Source organism: Eucyclogobius newberryi, unplaced genomic scaffold (genome assembly GCF_026437365.1).
Source record: "Eucyclogobius newberryi isolate DKJ021-1_F unplaced genomic scaffold, fEucNew1.0.hap1 SCAF_3, whole genome shotgun sequence".
Taxonomy (NCBI): domain Eukaryota; kingdom Metazoa; phylum Chordata; class Actinopteri; order Gobiiformes; family Gobiidae; genus Eucyclogobius; species Eucyclogobius newberryi.
The window spans coordinates 11986713-12009199 of record NW_027315945.1 but is presented as its reverse complement, the minus strand read 5'-3'; the positions used below and the strand labels follow the sequence as shown (position 1 = coordinate 12009199).

Here is a 22487-nt window from a genome sequence, read left to right as displayed (position 1 = left end):
GACATGTGGGGGGGAACAACAAAAGCTAGGTTGCCTCAATGTGCTAATGTAAGAATGCAGTTGTAATGAACGTGATTTGAGGCTCGAACTAGAATGAGTCTGGTGATGATTTATAGATCTTAAAAAAGTGCAGGCCACCTATGACATCACAATTCCGGAAAATTTGAAAAGAAGTGTTTTCGGAGGCTCAGAACAATAAAGTCTCATAAACTCAAGACAATCCTAAATTAATCCATCCCCAGGAATGTTTATGATGAGGGAAGTTTATAAGGTGGTAAAAAGGTAAATTTCACTAAATGTGTTCTTTAAATAAATGTTGGTTTTAGTATTAGGTTTTATAAACATATATAAGACAGTTAAAGAAAAAGATATTTATTGCACACCCTACATGGACTTTATAAATATGCATCTCTCAAATTGTTTGTCTTCAACTAACTAATTTGCTGTCTGTTACTTGTTATGATCATGATGGTCATTCTGGCAAAAACACACCATGACTAATGTAAGAGTTCTGCAAGAGTAACACAGATATTCATAAGGCAGGTTGAAAAAGACCCATTATACATGAAGCTTTATAAAGCAAATGTATTTGTGTTTACAGCGTCTTTATGTGTCTTGAGAAAAAATATTATAGAACTCAACACTGTCCGCCCACAACTTGGTTCCAGAAATAAACTTCCCACAATTTTTTCCCGTGGACTTTCTGGGGAAAAATAATTTTGTGAAAAGTCTATCATAAATGTGTGGAAAATTCAGTTCCGAAACCACGACTGGGTTCAAAATGGACAAGACTGTAATTTTCTCACTAATGCACATTAAGTTCCTGATTATACAACCCTTTTCAACAGTTCTTACAAACGCATCAATTAACATATGAGTTCGCCAATATGGTATATACACATTTAAATACATGAATCATCTAAGACCGTCAAATTTGCATTCTAATAATATGTTAATCTAATATTTGCACCCAACCTGTTGATGTCTGACAAGCCTCATTTATTATACACACATTAGCGCCAGGGCCCACATGAGCATGTTATTAGCATGTTGAAGTGACTGCCTTACCAGAGGCATATCACATTACCCCACACTCCCTAATGTGCCAATCAAATCACGGAGCCAGTGACCCACCGACCACTGAAATTGCACCCAAACACTTTTTTATTGCCAAGACCGCATCGTAATGTTTTTTATTCCACCTAATCATCTGCTGGCAAATTCTATCCATCTCGATCAGCGGCTGTTGCAGGTATTTGAGTTTCCTCCTTCCTCCCTCACACCATCTGTCTCTCTTCCTCCGTTCCATCATTTTTTCATGCGTCCTCCATCGCTCTGGCCTGTCCACCCCCGTGCACGCAGCCAGTCGTGTGTTCTAGCCAGCTCTGTAGAATGAAACATGCATGCAGCGTACGTGTGCACATTTCATGGTAGAGTGATCGCAAAGCCGGGGAGGGAGATTTGATGGTGGTCGCGCCCACTATGCCTGCCGGCTGGTGCGCTGACCGCCTCAAACTCATTTCGAGACGCTCGCTGTGTAAACTCCACACCCACAAGTACAGGTGCTGACAGGAATTACAAATGACAATGGACATATGGTCTGTAGAACTGTAGGGAGAAGGGAGGATGAAGCCGCACCGAAGAAGATGAAGACATAAAGCATTTATAAATATAATGCATGAAAATAAATGGAAAGCAGGTCATGAGTATGCTTATTGGAAAGTACAAGGCACTGACAGAGGGAGGCAGTTGACATACTGAAGACTGAAGCAGGTTAAAAATCGTAACTAGCATTGAAAATTTGGATAGGGAAGGCATTTTGAGCGCTGAAATGATCAGATTTAATCTGACGAAGAGTTTGGATAGTATAAACATGATGGTGTATTCTGGATCAAACAACTTGTGGGAGAAAGGGTTCAAACTCTCCTTTATTGTTTCCCATAGGAGAGATACATCTTGGGACAAGTGGTCAAATGCTTTAACAGAAGGCATCAAAAGCACTGTGTACACAACAGTCATGTAGACAGATGGTTTACCTTTGCAGTATGTGCCCATGAACCAATATACTACCATGGAAACAACATTACAACTTGGTTGAGTGTTCACAAAAAACATCTTCCAAGCTCTCTCTAACACTTTGGCACATATAATATTCCCCTGCATGATTCGTTTGGCTCTTACCATAGGTCTAGAACTACTTTTTTTTTTAAGAGAAGCAAGGTGAACCACAACAACTGAACTGCAAAATAACAAAGCTTTAAAATAGATGACATGACCAACATTTATCAGCCCCTTATTTATCAATATCATCTTGCCCTGAATGCACTTTTAACGCAATCTTCCTACCGGTCAATACATCTTGAGTGCATAAATAATACATCTCAAGAGAAAACTGTGATCGATATGTTCCTTCCCTTCCACTGCAGCTCTCTAGACCAGCTCCGAATCACCACCATCCATCCCCCCCGCACCATCCGAGGTCAACAGCAGACCTGGATAGAGCGTGGACAACAATCCGACCAAAAAGATCCTCCTTTATGTCCCCGCAAAGTCCGGGGCCCAACCTTTCACACCTTCTTACACCTTTCTTTTCTCGCAGGTTCCCAATGGAGACAATATAGGTATGTGAACCTCGTTAGCCAACCGGTGTCACCCCGGCCAACTGTCTATTAAAACTCCCGTCGCACAATTATCCACTATTCTCCTTCGTGCTTTCACTCCCGGCTCTGCTCTGAATGAGAGTCAGAACACAATTACCAGTGAATCCACCCCCTCCACCAACTCATACACCCCCCAATTTGGTCTCCAATGGCTCCAGGAGACGGCGAAGGGGAGAGATGCTGAAATATTTATTGATCTGTTTTCCTCGGCTTTATTTATTTCCCTTGTCTTGCCATGCCTCGCGATTGCGGGGAAGAGCACAGCCACAGACCATAGATGTCAGAGGTAGTGTTTAAACAAAAGTCGAAAAGAGAAATAAAGAAAGCGTGATTAGGCATTTAGTTGCGACCAGTGGTGCTAACCCTGAGTAAATACAAGGTGCCATATCTGCTACTGTGTCGAGTGATGGTGAATTTGAAGTGAAATGTTAGTATGAGTGCATCTCTACATATACCTTGTTATGTTTTTCAATATGCTGCACAAGATTACAAAGGTTAAACAGAGTAAACAGAGAATAAATAGTTTGGTTGTTGCAACTGGAATTAGAAAAAGAAACTTGGATTGTTGAAGCTGAATACAAAGGTGTTACAGATACTTCATTATTGTATTTTGGCATATTTGGTTGATAAGAATTTGTAAATTATGTTTTTTTTTGAGAATATTGATTGATTGATTGACTTTCTTTCTTTCTTTCGAGATGGATCAGCCAAGTCATTTGATTATTTTAAGAGAGTGTCTACAGAGCCGCGGCGTGGCCGAAACTGCCATGTTATTTTGTGCCGCGGCTCCTGAAACTGCTGCTCTATTTGACCGCGCCGTTTTAGACCGCCGGGTTAAGGTCAGGGTCAGGGTCAGGGTTAGGGTTAGGGTTAAGGTTAGGGTTAAGGTTAAGGTTAGGGTTAAGGTTAAGGTTAAGGTTAGGGTTAAGGTTAGGGTTAGGGTTAGGGTTAAGGTTAGGGTTAAGGTTAGGGTTAGGGTTAAGGTTAAGGTTAAGGTTAGGGTTAAGGTTAAGGTTAAGGTTAAGGTTAAGGTTAAGGTTTAGGTTAGGGTCAGGGTCAGGGTCAGGGTTAGGGTTAGGGTTAAGGTTAGGGTTAAGGTTAAGGTTAGGGTTAAGGTTAAGGTTAGGGTTAGGGTTAAGGTTAGGGTTAGGGTTAGGGTTAGGGTTAAGGTTAGGGTTAAGGTTAAGGTTAAGGTTAGGGTTAAGGTTAGGGTCAGGGTCAGGGTCAGGGTTAGGGTTAAGGTTAGGGTTAAGGTTAAGGTTAGGGTTAAGGTTAAGGTTAAGGTTAGGGTTAAGGTTAAGGTTAAGGTTAAGGTTAAGGTTAGGGTTAGTCATGAGGCTATATGGCAGTGCCGCGGTTCCTGAAACTGCTGGGCCATTTGATCGCGCCGCGGCTCTGCAGTCACGACCTTCTTTTAAACCGCAGTTTGAACCCAACAGAGCAACTCCCTGTGTCCTTCTCAGATACGGGTTGTTGTCAGCAAACACTGAGGTGATGCCCTGGCTTTCTTCTATAAAGAAACTTGTAAACAACTGCAGGTTATTGGCTATCGTCATGGCAACAATGAACTGACTCACTCTAATTACAATTGTTACCGCGTAAGCATTCGGAGTAACCGGATTCAGCGATGAATCTGACGTTATCGCCGGGTAATTTAAGGCCTTGTGCACAATAGTATGTCCCTTTGGTAAATACCCGAGCAGCTTTTGGGCTTGTTCTAACGTCAGGGCGATTCAGCTTACCCTTTTTTGCAACTAATGTTTTTCTGCCGCCTTCTGTTGTAGCGCCAGTGATTAAACTTCCACATGCACCAGACAAGAGAAATCGTGCAACACACAAAGCCAAGTCCCATCAGTAGACATGGGCTGCATTAAGCGCCTAAGCCTCTGCCATTGATTTGCCGGCGCGCTCCTTGTCTTTGGGTAATGAGGACAGGGAGAAGCAGGACCCCTTGACGTCTCCCCGCGGACCAGGCGCGCTAGCACTAATCTGAATTGTGCTTCCAGGGATGCTAACTGGCGGGCACAAAGAGAGCATCGGAACATTCCCTCGAACACTGTTCAATCTTCCTAACAGCGTAACATCAGCGCACTATCTGAAACAAAAACAGCGCTCCCCCATAAAATATGCCAGGAAATCATATAAAAAAGTTGATATTCTTACTGTATCACACATAGGTCAATGACGTTTTATAAAATTTGTCGTGATATGCTGTATATGCATTTCTGCTTAGGTAAGCGTGAGTCAAACCAAGCGGCCCATTTGGTTTTGTCCATGTGCTCTTCATTGATTCACACTCACATGTCAATAGGGGAATAGTGGAGATTCATCTTCTTCTGCCGACCCCAGTAAAAGACTTAATCCACAGCGGTGTATGTGCATGTGAGGATATTATATATATATATGACAAATCCAAGCTTGTTCAAGCAATTTCTATGGTAAATAAAACCATAGCTACCGTTGGAATAATAAAAAGATACCTATATAATATTGGATGAGATACCGCGACAGACGAAACATGTGTTGGAATCTCCAAGATATGACTTAAGGTGTGCTTACACTAGTGTTAGCAATAAAGATTGCTTTTGGTAGAGAAGGGCATAAGGTTGGATAACAATATACACAACAATGTTAGATGGAAGATATAGTTTTTTGCTGATGTAGAAACAATTGTTGTATATCAATAGCCAGATACTAATCGATATTTAAACTGGTAGTTTTCAAAAACATTCATGTAAGAATGTGTCCTAAATTATTCATGTTGATGTTCATCTACTCTAGCAGTGCACGGTATGTTCTCTTTAGGCAGCTAACTGTGGAATAATTCTGTTCCAGGCATATAGAAACAAATCCTTTAACCAAAATTTGATCAAATATTAATTCTATGAAATATACAGGTTCACTAACATGAAAGATATGTCACGATACTAGTGTAGCATACAAATTCCAACAAATCCCTTTGGTTAACCACATAGGGACATATAGTACAACATAAGAACTACATTAGAGTACATTGCGACACTAATTAAACATAGCACAAGTCATATTCCCCAAGTTGAAAGCAGTCCCAGTTCCTTTCCGTTACACTGAACTCCATATTAGAAGTGTAATTATAATTGCAAACAAGCCGAGCCATAATCATTATTTATGACACTGACACTATGTAATTGCCCAAGCCCCAAAACCAATATGTGCGGGCCGGCGAAGTGTTTATTAGAAGCGACAGAGAGAGTCTCAAGGGTAAGAGTGGTGCTACTGCGGTCGTCCACGGCATCAAGGCGGCTATAGCAATTCTCTGAGGAATTCAGATCGTGACCCGGCAAGTCACAGCTCCGGACCAAGCGGCGCTAACTGCTAACGCTACGAGATGTTGTAAGGGTCGCGGGGTCGCCAGCTGAGGGGATAGTCATGTCCGTGTAGCCTGTAATTGGAAATGTTGCCAAAGCACAATGTTGTGAGTGAATGATAATGAACAAGACACCAGAAGATTGGGTTGCCCGGGCGATTCAGGCTTTTATGTGAGTTCTCTGTAGCTTGAAATCTAACAACTGGCAAGAACTGACAAGAACTTTCCCCCAGAGACGGGCTTCCGCCAAAAGCAGCAGTTCTGATTGGTCAATTGTGGAGCCTTTTGTTTGTGTGGTCTCACAGAAGCTAGCTTGTAGGACAATTACATGGAGAAGATGTACGTGAAAAGAATTTAAAAACATATGCAAAAATGATCAATCTTGTGCTGCACTATGGCCAAGAGGTTTGGTGGTTCAATGATCCTCTGCAACCTCAGTCTTGTGCGATCCAATTTTTGGTTCTGATGATTTTCTGAATGTTTCTCCTCGCTCTTCACCCCCATTGGACATTTTTATTGCATAAAACATCTTTCTTAAACTGTATTTTAAATTGAGTTTTAATTATTTTACTTAGTTGGATTAGAGGGTGAATTGAACACATTGACAAGGAGGGTTTACACATGGTTTTAACATGTGCTGCGTGAAAAAAGTGGCCTGGAAGTAAAAGACAGATGTTTGCAGGGAACAACCATTCATTTTTACAACAGATAGGAAAGTAATTAAGAAGATTGTTGCAATGTCTACTCTGGTTTTGTAAAAAATCAATGAATGTTCTAATTCAAATAGTGTTGCTAGTGTAGATTAGTTGTCTCGTCAAAATTATTAAGTTTGGTCCTGTTTCCTCCCAGTTTAGTCCTGATGTAAAGCTGGTTTGTTCCTGTTCAAGTCATGGTCAAATCCTGGTCTGGTCCATGTTTAGTTTGGGTGTGTGAACACTGCCACTGTAATATACTGAAGCAAGTCAGTAGCAAGTCATATTCCAAATCAAATGTGGTGCAAAATTGTTTTCAAATTCTATTCAAATCCAGATCAAATTTGCCGCAGCAGCACTCAGCTCCAGCAGGGCTCAATGGAGAAGTGGATACAAAGGTGCCTCCAATCTTGTAAGCCGGCGTGGACGAGTGATTGGATATTGATGCGAACTGTGAACATCGCAGGCAAAGCTTCTCTGCCCAACTCGGATTCGCCAGGAAGAGCAATCCCGCCTGCTGCTCTGGGAGGCTAGAAGTCCAACGCCCGTCCGTCTGGAAGGCTGGAAGAGCATGCATTATGGAGAAAGAACATGACTGTTAAAAGGGCACCATCCGCCACGTCATAAATCATGCAGCAGCGGCGATATCCAAAGAGTCGGAGCTCATCAAAGTAGTGTGGATGTGGTTGGCTTGGCGCTTAGAATATAATATATAAATAACTACAAACCTGCTAAGATATCAGATGGGTTTCAAATGGAAACATGGCTTTTTAATATAAGTACACCTAGATTCCTCCACAGCTGACTCCAAAGTGTGTACGTTAGGACTACAGAGGACTGCGGTTGTGGTTAGTAAGGGTGTGATTTGAAGAGCTTTACATTTTCCGTAGATATTTGTGTTTTTCACTGAATGCAGCAGCAACTAGACATTGCATGGTTTCAGGGGGCTGTCAGAGTTTTTTTTCTTTTTTCGTAATTGTAAATAGTTAGCTATATGTAATGAATACTTGAAAACATGGCAGTGTTTTGAACAGGCTATTTGTTAATAAAAGTGTCTAGTCTACATGTGTTAATAATTGTATGGTTTCTGACTGAACAAAGTACAAAATGGAATTGATATCTTCCCTTATCTACTTTTGGAATACTTGAAAGGGATCAAAACCAACCCCTGAGCCCCCAGTGTGAGTTTTGTGAGGGCTTGTAGACTAGGGATGTCAAGATTTGGTTCATCAATAATTGTGATTATTCAGGTTGCATTATAGATTTAAAAAAGCTGGTCACGAAATAGAAGAACAGTACTGTGTTAGATGATGGAAATGAAAGGAAATGAAATATGTATCTGTTGTTTGGTCATGGTCTCTTAGTAATTGTGAATATTTGTTGAATTCTGATGTTTTTTCGCCCTATTATCATAACTGAAATCAATAAACTTGGGTAAATGAATGAGGTGATTTGAGGTGTGCTTAAATATCAAAATATTGTGATTCTAAATCTTCAGTATTGTAATTGTTGGATGCTGTATCGATATAACTATAGTATAGAGTTGTTTTTTTGTATGTTTCACATTATTCAGCACTGACTTGCACAGTATGATGAGATCCAGGTAAACAGGCAGAAAGAGCATCCTTCTTTAAACATAATTCCATCTCTGGTAATTCCCTACACTTGACTGTCACTGCACCACATTCTTCACAACAAATATTCACAGAAGAGAAGAGGCGATGCTTTTATCTTCACACTCTCAGACACACGTAGCCATACACGCTTCGGCCTTGCACAATAGCACATCGTCCGGATCAAAAAGGGCCTTCTTTTCAGCTACAAAAACACCATTAGTCTATTCAGAGGGCTCCTACTTGGCGTGCAGAGCCACAGGCCGCTCTGTGGGTGTGCTCCGTGCCCGGCCCTTGGTGTGCCATCGGGGCCCCTTCCTCATCTCATTTATTCTCTCTTTCACCAAACACGTCTCAGAAGCATTAATATAAAAGGTGCATGGCAATGGCAATCGTCCACTCATACATACAGTAAATATGCATGAGGCACTGACGCAATTAATCACAACCAGCGTCGTGCATGAGACTTGACACGCAGAGGTTGGGAGAATGAAGAATAAAATCACACAAAATTAAACCATTAACCCTTAAACTTGGAGAACTGGTGTTATGACAGTAGCTGGGCAGGATGTGCAAAAGAGAATATTACCATTATGCATTAAGTGGCCTTGTGTCGTTAAGAGATCAGAGAGGTTAAAAAGAGTGTTTTGGTCATTTGTTTACTGCAGGATAACATAAGGTTAAACCAGGATTAAACCAGGTCTAGCACCATGATTAAACCAAATCTAAATCAAAGATTAAAGCTTTGTTCCCAATAGGGTTGTCAAAAAGTATAGAAAATCAAATACTAATTGATACTAAAACTAGCATGGATGATGAAATCATGACATAAACAAGACCTTTTCGGAACAGCTATAGAATGATCTCGAGCTTCATCAGAACTAGTATAAAACCATGGTAACATAAAAAGTACGACGATTTTGTGTTATTATAATTGTGATATTGAACTTATTATCAAGCACCACTTTTGCATACATTCGGATAAAACTTGGATTTAACCGGGAAGTAAACCAGGACTAGAAGAGGACCAAACTAAGTCTACGTCTTGACTAAACTGGGGCCAAATTAGGGCCAAATTGAAACGAGTCTGAACATAATAGAATTGCACAATATTTCCCAAAAGTAACGTGACAACAAACTAAATATACCATCTAAACATCAAGGTACTCCATCTGACAGAAATGTTTTTAAACGTAAATTAATCAAATTAAAACAACAAAAAGTTGAAAAAGATCATGAATAAAAAAGTATATTCAAATATCACAATACTAAACTAGAGAGATGAGAGTGAGATGGGAGGAGACTAGAGAGAAGAGAGTGAGATGGGAGGAGACTAGAGAGATGAGCGTGAGATGGGAGGAGACTAGAGAGATGGGCGTGAGATGGGAGGAGACTAGAGAGATGAGAGTGAGATGGGAGGAGACTAGAGAGATGAGCGTGAGATGGGAGGAGACTAGAGAGATGAGCGTGAGATGGGAGGAGACTAGAGAGATGAGAGTGAGATGGGAGGAGACTAGAGAGATGAGAGTGAGATGGGAGGAGACTAGAGAGATGAGAGTGAGATGGGAGGAGACTAGAGAGATGAGAGTGAGATGGGAGGAGACTAGAGAGATGAGCGTGAGATGGGAGGAGACTAGAGAGATGAGAGTGAGATGGGAGGAGACTAGAGAGATGAGAGTGAGATGGGAGGAGACTAGAGAGATGAGAGTGAGATGGGAGGAGACTAGAGAGATGAGCGTGAGATGGGAGGAGACTAGAGAGATGAGCGTGAGATGGGAGGAGACTAGAGAGATGAGAGTGAGATGGGAGGAGACTAGAGAGATGAGCGTGAGATGGGAGGAGACTAGAGAGATGAGCGTGAGATGGGAAGAGACTAGAGAGATGAGCGTGAGATGGGAGGAGACTAGAGAGATGAGCGTGAGATGGGAGGAGACTAGAGAGATGAGCGTGAGATGGGAGGAGACTAGAGAGATGAGAGTGAGATGGGAGGAGACTAGAGAGATGAGCGTGAGATGGGAGGAGACTAGAGAGATGGGCGTGAGATGGGAGGAGACTAGAGAGATGAGAGTGAGATGGGAGGAGACTAGAGAGATGAGCGTGAGATGGGAGGAGACTAGAGAGATGGGCGTGAGATGGGAGGAGACTAGAGAGATGAGCGTGAGATGGGAGGAGACTAGAGAGACTGCCTCGGATTATAGACACAAAAAGGACAAAATAGCAGGTCATATGGAAGCAGATGTTAATGATTTTCCATTATTCAGTTTATTACAGTTAAGAATCAAGTCACTTAAAATGCATTAACCCACTACTGGTCAGATCTGTGGAATGGCGACCATGATCATTGTAAGAATGAGTTTTCAATGCATATTTGAGCAATAAAAACACTTTGCAAAGAATATTTGTCTCACACACTCAAGCACAGCCACACATATCAGAAGAAATGGGTTGCAAGCAGAGTAGAGCGCAAGTGTCACGTGATTGAACAAACTAATTAAAATAAATATTCGAGGATATGAGCGTGGACTGCCTTTCCATGCACATAATAAAACAAAAAGAAGAAAAGTGTGTGGATTTAACCTGCTTATAAATGACACAGGAGAGCGTTGTATTCACTGGAAGTAAGGAGCCTGTTACAGTCACGGCAGCGCTGATGAAAAAAAAAAAAAAGTACCAAAGTACCTCTATTGGTTTTGTTTGTGCTTTTTCCAAAGTTTTAGACTTGTCACTAAGCAACGGAGCCTAACACTGCCTGGCATCTTTGATTAGCTATGGTTAAGTTGTTGGAACCTCACAATTAGAGGTCTGCCAGCTGTGACCCAACAAATTGTCTTAACAGGATCATATTGACCCCAAAGACATGAGGAGTGAGACCACAAATAATCACTTAATATCACTGCATGGGCCACGCCTTCCTGAACTCATGGAGAGGCAAATCCTCTAAAGAGTAGAAAGCTGAAGTTATAAACTGTACTCATCTTTCCATTAACCTAAACAACAACATGTTAGCTCATCTTCCAATAAGTAAATCCTGACCATATCCTGGCACAAGATTTGGAGATGCTCCTTTCAGTTTCATTGAAGGATGGGTCACATGCAACATCCACATAGAGAAGATGAAGTGAACAAATACAAACGCGACACAAATAATAAACGGCTACGATTCCTTAGATTCCAGCTCCGCGCTTCAATGGAACTCCATACAGTATGCACCTGTACTCCCGAAGTTCAAACGGTCACCAGATGGAACGGCCACGCTCATCTGTTTTTGGGCAAGCGGAAGAGTCCGGGCCCCAACATAGGCGCGAACAGGTGGGGTCGCCATGTCGCCCGCGCCATCCCTCTCGTTCCGGCGGCATATGGAGGCCAAATGGGGTCCACGCACACCGCACATGCTCAGTAGTGCCCACGCATGCTCTCCGTCTCCTGCCCTTCTCAACATCCCATGCACACTTCCCAGTATCACCAGCCTTGGCTTTTGGTATATTGAGAATTTAAGATGCCAAGACCAACAGATGCCTTGGTACGATTTTGGAAGGTCCTCTGTGTTTCCTCCCCCTCCCCCGTCTCCCTTTGAAATCTATGGTCTGTGTGCACTGTTGTTCCCCATGTTTGGAATTGGGAATGATTGGCTAGTTGAGCAGGTTGTGTTTATCTGCAACTGTTGGACTCGGCGGGGCTTGGACGGGATCTCAAGAGCCCCGGGGACAAAGGCTGGAGGTTTGACCGGCTTTTGAGTGGGGCTCCATGTTTTTCCACTTGGATGGATCTGCTCGATATATCATGGAATTATCAGGCATGCAAGTGTGTTTTGAGGTCTAAAAGGGTATTGCACCGGTATATGGACCCTGCGACGTGCTGGCCCCTGTCCAGGGCGAACCCCGCCAAAGGCCCAAAGTCACTGGGATAGGCGGGCCCTTACGGGAACAAGTGGTAGAAAGAAGAAGAAGAAAAAATCATGAAAGAAAGAATGAAAGGGTATTGCATTCACTTGCCAATACATCTCAAGAGGCCTGTAAACATCTTGCGCCTCAGCTCTGATTAGAGGTCATTAGACACGACTTTGGCTGCAAGGGTGACGTTTGGAGTGTTAATGCCTTTTAGACCAAACTGTTCCTCGTACGTCTAAATTTCGCTTCTCCATTCACACTCCATCTCCCCTTTAGTCCTCCAGGAAATGCCCGGTTTAACAGTGCATTTACACTGTGGCTGTGAGTGGAGTTTGATTTAAATAGCAATCCAAGTCTATTTCCGAATAAACGTTTAGCTTCTTTGACGATACTTTGCCTGCTCACAACTACAGTGCAAAAATAAAACTGAGAAATCACAAATAAGCTTGGGCTAAATCAGTGCCAAAGAAAAACAGGAATAGACGAGGACTAAAGCGAAACTGAAAAATGATATGAAAAATATATGATGTGCAGATAGAAGGCCCTTTTTTCTTTAGAGAAACAACAAATACAAAAAAAGAAGACAAAAATAAACGACCCAATGAGAGAACACAAAAAAGTGTATATCAGTCCCAATCATTTCAGATATTTGTTAGTTGTCTTATTTTATTTTTTTCAAATTAACCGTTTCCATCCTATAAATGTCCATTGTTTCTAGAGCCTAGTCTTTGATTGTTGGTTTATTCCATGTCTTGGTGATAGCCATTTTCTCTCTCTGCCAAATGTACATTCTAAACTGAACATTCATTACACTGATTACATTGATCATTTCTATTGCAGGAATTTTATGTCCCAGATACATAGATTCATAGTGAATTTCTCACTCCTTTGTCGATGCTTCCTACAATAAATTCACAACCAAATGGAGGTCTAAATGAGCAACAATGCAGGATATGGGGAACACTATGAGCTGCATTTTTCATTTTGATTTGGAATTGGGCCATTAGTTTCTCTAGTGGATCTTCCCTCCATCCAGATCCCGTTCACGCGAAGAGTGCGCTGACTACCTACAAGACTAGTCAATAACCTTGCACTTAATTTATTACAAATCTTGCTTGGTTGTCATCGCATCATTTCCCCCCCCCCAACATTTTCCCGCCTTTCTCCATCATTTTTCAATCCGTCTTGTTGCTGTCGGGAAGCATCCACAGTGTTTTAAAGCGAATGGCCTCTTGGCACAAAGTGGAGCTAAGTAAAGACAGGCTTTCACAGATCAAGCCTGGCTCTGACGTGTGATTGGCACAGACAGGTGTTGTGCTGGGAGACAGAAATGAGCCTGCTGAAAGTGAGGCTTAAAAACTGAACCTCTACCACCAACCAGATAGAAAGTTTAAAAAAATGTGTGTACAGGGTCTGTCTTAGTAGCGTTACATTATGCATGACAAGCACCAAGCACCAAAACATGAGTTATGAAGGAGAAATGAGGTACAAACTACATTTTTCCATATCAAATTGTGTAAAGGCCGTGCGACGAGGCCCAAAGTCACTGGGATAGGCTCCAGTCACCCACGACCCCTAATGGGAAAAAGCGGTAAAAAATGAATGAATGAAAAAAAAGTGTAAAATGTTTCATTTCCAGAATAACATATTTCTTCTTGTTGACTCCAGAGCAAAAACTTTTCTTTTTTCAATCTGTGATCTCAATTATTTAGTCCGTCATTGCAGCTTCACTCAAATGTCACTTTCTCCTTGTAGACGTTGATAAAAAACAAAAGCACACTGTCAACTCCAATTGCAGTAATGTTGAAAATAACCACCCGATGTGGCAATTATCCAAGTTTAAGAACTACGAACTTGTGACGGATCATGATAACTAAATCAAACGAACACACAACGACACCTTGATATGAAAATACATATACCTTGTGAGCGTCTGCTTGGTATTCGAGTTCATATCGCTGACATAACAAGGGTAATCTTAATGTCCAGTGGAGCGTGGTCTGTGCCGTTGTGCCTTCGAGCATGTGTGCGGCATCGTACGAAGCCGAGCGTGACCGGAGATTGGCCAAGCGTAGTCTGCGTCTGCCTCCCATCTTATTGCACTGACACGTCAATTATTGTTATTAAAGGATGAAGTCATTTATTTGTATAGAGATTTCCCACGGGACGGTGAGCATACTGCGTGGGTGTGTGTGTGTGGAATGATAGCTGCTCTGGACTGTAGACTGTGCGGATTACTACAAAAGACACGTCCTTCCTCTGCAAATACAGTTGATTGTACTTTTTTAATCACGCGGCTTATTCTTATAGTTAAGTTAACGCAATTCTGCAACTTTTTTCCCCACAACCTTTTTCACCACTGGAAGAGCAAGACCATCTCACTTTTCACCTTCCGAAGCATCTCACGTTCCTCCATCAGTGCATTGGATTTTTTATGTTAAAAGGCAATGATTAAAAGGTGAAAACTGCTATTGAAAGATCATTTTCTTTGTTTTTAATGAGACAAAATCAAATGAGAAATATTTGTATCATATTGCCAAGCTGTAATCTCCTCCATCAAATTCTGACACCTGTCTCCCTCACCTCCTCACTCTTCTCCATCACCTCCTCACTCTTCTCCATCACCTCCTCACTCTCCTCCCTCACCTCCTCACTCTCCTCCATCACCTCCTCATTCTTCTCCATCACCTCCTCTCTCTCCTCCATCACCTCCTCACTCTTCTCCATCACCTCCTCACTCTTCTCCATCACCCTTCTCACTCTCCTCCATCACCTCCTCACTCTCCTCCCTCACCTCCTCACTCTCCTCCATCACCTCCTCACTCTTCTCCATCACCTCCTCTCTCTCCTCCATCACCTCCTCACTCTTCTCCATCACCTCCTCACTCTTCTCCATCACCTCCTCACTCTTCTCCATCACCTCCTCACTCTTCTCCATCACCTCCTCACTCTCCTCCCTCACCTCCTCACTCTCCTCCATCACCTCCTCACTCTCCTCCATCACCTCCTCACTCTCCTCCATCACCTCCTCACTCTTCTCCATCACCTCCTCACTCTCCTCCCTCACCTCCTCACTCTCCTCCATCACCTCCTCACTCTTCTCCATCACCTCCTCACTCTTCTCCATCACCTCCTCACTCTTCTCCATCACCTCCTCACTCTCCTCCCTCACCTCCTCACTCTCCTCCCTCACCTCCTCACTCTTCTCCATCACCTCCTCACTCTCCTCCCTCACCTCCTCACTCTCCTCCCTCACCTCCTCACTCTCCTCCATCACCTCCTCACTCTTCTCCATCACCTCCTCACTCTCCTCCATCACCTCCTCACTCTTCTCCATCACCTCCTCACTCTTCTCCATCACCTCCTCACTCTCCTCCCTCACCTCCTCACTCTCCTCCATCACCTCCTCACTCTCCTCCATCACTTCCTCACTCTTCTCCATCACCTCCTCACTCTTCTCCATCACCTCCTCACTCTTCTCCATCACCTCCTCACTCTCCTCCCTCACCTCCTCACTCTCCTCCATCACCTCCTCACTCTTCTCCATCACCTCCTCACTCTCCTCCCTCACCTTCTCACTCTCCTCCATCACCTCCTCACTCTCCTCCCTCACCTCCTCACTCTCCTCCATCACCTCCTCACTCTTCTCCATCACCTCCTCACTCTCCTCCCTCACCTCCTCACTCTCCTCCATCACCTCCTCACTCTCCTCCATCACCTCCTCACTCATCTCCATCACCTCCTCACTCTTCTCTATCACTTTCCCACTCTGCTCCATCAACTTTACCCTCTTTTCGCAGATCTTTCCTTCCTGCTGCTGTCAGACTCTACAACAAACACTGCTAGCCCTGAACATGTGCAATACTGATGTAACCATGTGCAATACCATCATATCCATGTGCAATACTGAATCAACCATGTGCAATACCTGTAAACAAGAGTGTTCTATTTTGTTTTGTTTTATACAGTTTACTTACCTGCTAATAGTATTACCTAGTCTTGTGCTAGCTGTTTTTATTTTATTCTATTATCATTATTTTATTATTATTATTATTATTATTATTATTATTATTATTATTATTATTATCTGATTTTTATCTTTATTTTGTATTTTTATTATCTATTTTATTTTATTTCCCCCACTCCATTCCCTATTAAGATAGGAGAGGAGTTTTGTTACTAAGAGTTTTTTGTTTTGTTCATAAGAGTTCTATTAAGAGTGTGTTTTTGAAACTACTTATAATCTGTCCTTTCCTCCTGTTCTACTGCGTTGTAACAACGAAATTTCCCCTTGTGTGGATATTAAAGGATTATCTTATCTTCTCCTCCATCACCTCCTCACTCTTCTCCCTCACCTCCTCACTCTCCTCCTCACTCTCCTCATCACCTCCTCACTCTTCTCCCTCACCTCCTCACTCTCCTCCTCACTCTCCTCATCACCTCCTCACTCTTCTCCCTCACCTCCTCACTCTCCTCATCACCTCCTCACTCTCCTCATCACCTCCTCACTCTTCTCCCTCACCTCCTCACTCTCCTCATCACCTCCTCACTCTTCTCCCTCACCTCCTCACTCTCCTCCTCACCTCCTCACTCTTCTCCCTCACCTCCTCACTCTCCTCATCACCTCCTCACTCTTCTCCCTCACCTCCTCACTCTCCTCATCACCTCCTCACTCTCCTCATCACCTCCTCACTCTTCTCCCTCACCTCCTCACTCTCCTCATCACCTCCTCACTCTTCTCCCTCACCTCCTCACTCTCCTCATCACCTCCTCACTCTTCTCCCTCACCTCCTCACTCTCCTCATCACCTCCTCACTATTCTCCCTCACCTCCTCATCACCTCCTCACTCTCCTCATCACCTCCTCACTCTTCTCCCTCACCTCCTCACTCTCCTCATCACCTCCTCACTCTTCTCCCTCACCTCCTCACTCTCCTCATCACCTCCTCACTCTTCTCCCTCACCTCCTCACTCTCCTCATCACCTCCTCACTATTCTCCCTCACCTCCTCATCACCTCCTCACTCTCCTCATCACCTCCTCACTCTTCTCCCTCACCTCCTCACTCTCCTCATCACCTCCTCACTCTCCTCATCACCTCCTCACCTCTTCACACTCAGTAACTTCCCAACAATTGCTTGTCATGCACTATGCCACCCACTACTATATTGACGAAATGCATGTTGTTTTCCATTCGGAGATTTTTTTAGAATACCAAAAGAAATGTTCTAACTTGTCATGTTACATAAATGTTCTCTGCAGCAAAAAAAAATAATAAAAAAAAGTGAGTCAAAAACAAATGAACAAAAGTCCATGTTTAGGTAGGTCAGACATTGTAATTTAGTTATGATGTCCAAAATGCTGATCTGATTAACATGTCCTAAAACTAACAAGTCTATTCACCAAAGCAGTCATGAAATGTAATTAATACAAGACCACATGGTGTTTGGGCCAGATTTGAATCAGTTCATATGCACTAGTGAGTTACACTGAAGTTTAAAAGCCCTTAAAGGTTTGAGGACTATTTAGCCTGTTGTTTTACTGGAAAAGGAAAAAGCACAAACACAACTGGACCTGGGATTCCAAGGCCTGTCTATAGCTGTTTTGTCTGGCTATGTGTTTGTCAAACAAATGTTGTATTTGTGGAAAACAATTTGCCCTTGGGGTTGATTCTTAAAGTCTATGGGTCTAAAAGTCAAGTTAGGCTCATTCAGATTCTGATTGGATTTTTATCAGCTTGTGAAACAAAACAGCAAATTACAACATAAACAACGTGGACGTCATGTTCAATGTTTTTAAAATTACGAATAAATCAGCGCAACAATTGTAAATATTTTGTATTTGATGATCTTAACCTTGTATAATTCTGAAGAAAATTCAGTATACACTTTTTCAAATCAGAAAACGAACCAAATCATAAAATATAAATGTTTGGGTATATTCTGACAATTTACCAACATTATTTTGCAATTGTAATTATCTTGCACATTAATAAACAATCACAAAATGCAGAACAAACAAGCTGCCAATCACACTGCCAATCCTCCACCACACTGCGTGAAATGTGCAAACTATTGAAGTTTTAAAACGTACAAATTGCATCTGCAGAGCAATGTTTATGAATCCATCATCATATTTAGAGTCACATCCCGCACAACCCACAACTCTATTCCTGCTTTCTCCCTCCCAGTTGTGTCACTTATGCATAATGTAGGAGCGTCTTGCCCACTGATCTGCCGCGTGTTTGACCCCCACGGCTCTCTCCTTTAACCACACACACCAAACCATCCCTCCTTTAACCATCCCCGTCCCCTCCGCGTGCGCGCGTCTCCTTCCCGACCTTGGCTTTGATCAGACACGCACAACAAAACACTCCACACTCCATCCTCTCCTCCTGCACGCGCGTCCACGCTCAGACACCGCGACAGTCTGGCACTGCGGCGTGTGCGTGTGCGCGGGGGTAGGGGGGCTATTCCTGTCACGTAAAGGAATGTCCAACGCACAGAAGGTATAAACACGCAGAAACACCCTCGCGGTCATTAGTATGCAACCCGAGCTGAGCGCAAAAAGAAGCCAAAAAAGAACTTACCTTTGCAGAGCAGCACCAAGAGGAGGAGAGCAGCGGCCAAAGCGTTCCGCAGCACGCAGCAGCCCATAGTGGAGTTGTTGGGATCGATCCTTTTCCCCCAATGCCGTGATATTCCTTGCTTCTTCTCTTTTTCCTTTTCTTCTCCTTCTTTTTTTGTTACGGAGCCAGCCGGGGGGGAAATCTCTGCAGAGCCAAACGATGCACCGAACGCCAATAATAGTCCAAACTTCTACGCGCACGACCGGGACAAAAACATCCGAATCCACGTGACTTTTCCAGTCCCGTTTAAAAATGCGTAAAAAAAGCTGTTTGCGTGCGTCACCAAAATGGATATTCCAGTGAGTAGTTGTTGCTGGAGCAAATCTTGGAAGTGGTGCCAAAAAAAGAGTGGGAATGTTGGGTAGAAACGATGCAATTGATGTCAGTGATCGTCTCCCGAGATGTGCACTCGCGGAGAGCGGGATGGAGAGTGCGTGCGTCCTGGGCAGCGGCGGTCGCGAGAGTCCACTCCAGGCGTAATTACCCCGTAGCCGTGCGTCTGTGTTGGTATGCAGCGCGTCGCAAGCACGTAAAGAGGAGAGAAGGAGTCAGGCAGCAGTAGCATCAGCAGCAGCAGCAGCAGCAGCAGCAGCAGCAGCAGCAACACTCTCTGCGACGCTTACGAGAAGAACATGCGCGTTGATTGACAGTTCAAGGAGAGCCCCGTTCCTCCAATCAGCGAGGAGAGGGGGAGTGGGAGGCGAAAAGGGGGTCCCGCACGGACGGAGGCAAATCAAGTGTGCGCGGTGATGGGGGTGATGGTGGGCGGTTGGGCCGGTGCGCACCAACAACAGCCGCGCGCTTTCTAATTTAATGTGATTTATGGCGAGTCCTGGGCTGCGTGCGGAGACACGACGGCGCGCACACGCAGGGGGAGTCAGGGGGGAGTCAGGGGAGAGACAGGGGGGAGACAGGGGAGAGTCAGGGGAGAGTCAGGGGGGAGACAGGGGGGAGTCAGGGGAGAGTCAGGGGGGAGACAGGGGAGAGTCAGGGGGGAGACAGGGGGGAGACAGGGGGGAGACAGGGGAGAGTCAGGGGGGAGACAGGGGAGAGTCAGGGGAGAGACAGGGGGGAGACAGGGGAGAGTCAGGGGAGAGACAGGGGAGAGTCAGGGGAGAGTCAGGGGGGAGACAGGGGAGAGTCAGGGGAGAGTCAGGGGGGAGACAGGGGAGAGTCAGGGGGGAGTCAGGGGAGAGTCAGGGGGGAGACAGGGGAGAGTCAGGGGGGAGACAGGGGGGAGACAGGGGAGAGTCAGGGGGGAGACAGGGGAGAGTCAGGGGAGAGTCAGGGGGGAGACAGGGGAGAGTCAGGGGAGAGTCAGGGGGAGACAGGGGGGAGACAGGGGAGAGTCAGGGGAGAGTCAGGGGGGAGACAGGGGAGAGTCAGGGGGGAGACAGGGGAGAGTCAGGGGAGAGTCAGGGGGGAGACAGGGGAGAGTCAGGGGAGAGTCAGGGGGGAGAAAGGGGAGAGTCAGGGGAGAGTCAGGGGGGAGACAGGGGGGAGTCAGGGGGGAGACAGGGGAGAGTCAGGGGGGAGACAGGGGAGAGTCAGGGGGGAGACAGGGGAGAGTCAGGGGGGAGACAGGGGAGAGTCAGGGGAGAGTCGGGGGGGAGACAGGGGAGAGTCAGGGGAGAGTCAGGGGAGAGTCAGGGGAGAGTCAGGGGGGAGACAGGGGAGAGTCAGGGGAGAGTCAGGGGGGAGAAAGGGGAGAGTCAGGGGAGAGTCAGGGGGGAGACAGGGGGGAGTCAGGGGGGAGACAGGGGAGAGTCAGGGGGGAGACAGGGGAGAGTCAGGGGGGAGACAGGGGAGAGTCAGGGGAGAGTCGGGGGGGAGACAGGGGAGAGTCAGGGGGGAGACAGGGGAGAGTCAGGGGGGAGACAGGGGGGAGACAGGGGAGAGTCAGGGGAGAGTCAGGGGGGAGACAGGGGAGAGACAGGGGAGAGTCAGGGGAGAGTCAGGGGGGAGACAGGGGAGAGTCAGGGGAGAGTCAGGGGGGAGAAAGAGGAGAGTCAGGGGAGAGTCAGGGGGGAGACAGGGGGGAGACAGGGGAGAGTCAGGGGGGAGACAGGGGAGAGTCAGGGGGGAGACAGGGGAGAGTCGGGGGGGAGACAGGGGAGAGTCAGGGGGGAGACAGGGGAGAGTCAGGGGGGAGACAGGGGAGAGTCAGGGGAGAGTCAGGGGGGAGACAGGGGAGAGTCAGGGGAGAGTCAGGGGGAGAGTCAGGGGAGAGTCAGGGGGGAGACAGGGGAGAGTCAGGGGGGAGACAGGGGAGAGTCAGGGGGGAGACAGGGGAGAGTCAGGGGAGAGTCAGGGGGGAGACAGGGGAGAGTCAGGGGGGAGTCAGGGGAGAGTCAGGGGGGAGTCAGGGAGGAGACAGGGGAGAGTCAGGGGGGAGACAGGGGAGAGACAGGGGAGAGTCAGGGGGGAGACAGGGGAGAGTCAGGGGAGAGTCAGGGGGGAGACAGGGGGGAGACAGGGGAGAGTCAGGGGGGAGACAGGGGAGAGTCAGGGGGAGACAGGGGAGAGTCAGGGGGGAGACAGGGGAGAGTCACGGGGGAGTCAGGGAGGAGACAGGGGGGAGTCAGGGAGGAGTCAGGGGGAGTCAGGGAGGAGACAGGGGGGAGTCAGGGAGGAGACAGGGGGAGTCAGGGGGAGTCAGGGGAGAGTCAGGGGGGAGTCAGGGAGGAGACAGGGGGAGTCAGGGGGAGTCAGGGAGGAGACAGGGGGGAGTCAGGGAGGAGACAGGGGGAGTCAGGGGGAGTCAGGGAGGAGACAGGGGAGAGTCACGGGGGAGTCAGGGAGGAGACAGGGGGAGTCAGGGGGAGTCAGGGAGGAGACAGGGGGGAGTCAGGGAGGAGACAGGGGGAGTCAGGGGGAGTCAGGGAGGAGACAGGGGAGAGTCACGGGGGAGTCAGGGAGGAGTCAGGGGGGAGTCAGGGGGAAACGGACCGGGATCAGTGCAGTGGGACAGCGGTGGTGGAGTCGGAAGTGCTAGCCGCTAGCTGTGTGAAAGCCGTGTTACGCAATCGTATGTCAGAAGAGCAATCAGAGAAATGCAAAGGCTGGATTTGATGGTTTTGGAGGGAACAAATGAAGTACACGTGATCGGGCGGTGCCACACCGATGTTGCATTGTCCATCATGGAGTTTAAAAAGTGAGCAACGCAAAAGAAAGAAACACAACTTTTTTCAGTTCTAAGAAGGGATTTGGTTATCGGTGATATCAGTGGGTTTGCCCTAATATCTGCATCAGTCCAATATTGAAAATTGAAGCGAAACTTGGTACTCTGGCGTGCCCATGTGTCATTCCCAGTTGGTCTTTGGTGTATTAGATGTGTCTTTTTAAACAGACACTCGGTACATTTACAGAAATAAAATCAGATAACTCACAGATAACCCAATTATTGATTAATCAGAATAATCTGAGTACTGCTGTGTGTTTACATGCCCTCGAGGAATCTGGACATCAAAAACACCCGGTGATACTTGTCAGTTATTCAATGGAGTAACTGTTGTATTTGAAAGACAAAACATTTGACAATAACTCTTTTTCATCTTTAAAAAGTATATTTTAGTGTTGACTTTGCCACACTAGCCTTCCCTTTTTTGCACAATTTTCTGATTTAAAACTTGCACAGAAAATCACAACAAAATCTGATTACGC

General features: G+C 45.5%; 1 protein-coding gene across 2 annotated transcripts in view; it reads right to left on the bottom strand.

Annotated features, from left to right (window-relative positions):
- The window catches only part of iglon5 (IgLON family member 5), a 295698-nt gene extending 276423 nt beyond the window's left edge, over window positions 1–19275 (bottom strand). The window contains exon 1 of one of the 2 annotated variants that reach the window (XM_072461621.1): window positions 18786–19275. In XM_072461621.1, the coding sequence (XP_072317722.1) occupies window positions 18786–18852 (67 nt within the window). In that variant the 5' untranslated portion in view covers window positions 18853–19275. The remainder of the gene's footprint in view (window positions 1–18785) is intronic. The other variant, XM_072461622.1, reaches the window with a different exon arrangement.
- Window positions 19276–22487: the final 3212 nt, after the last annotated feature.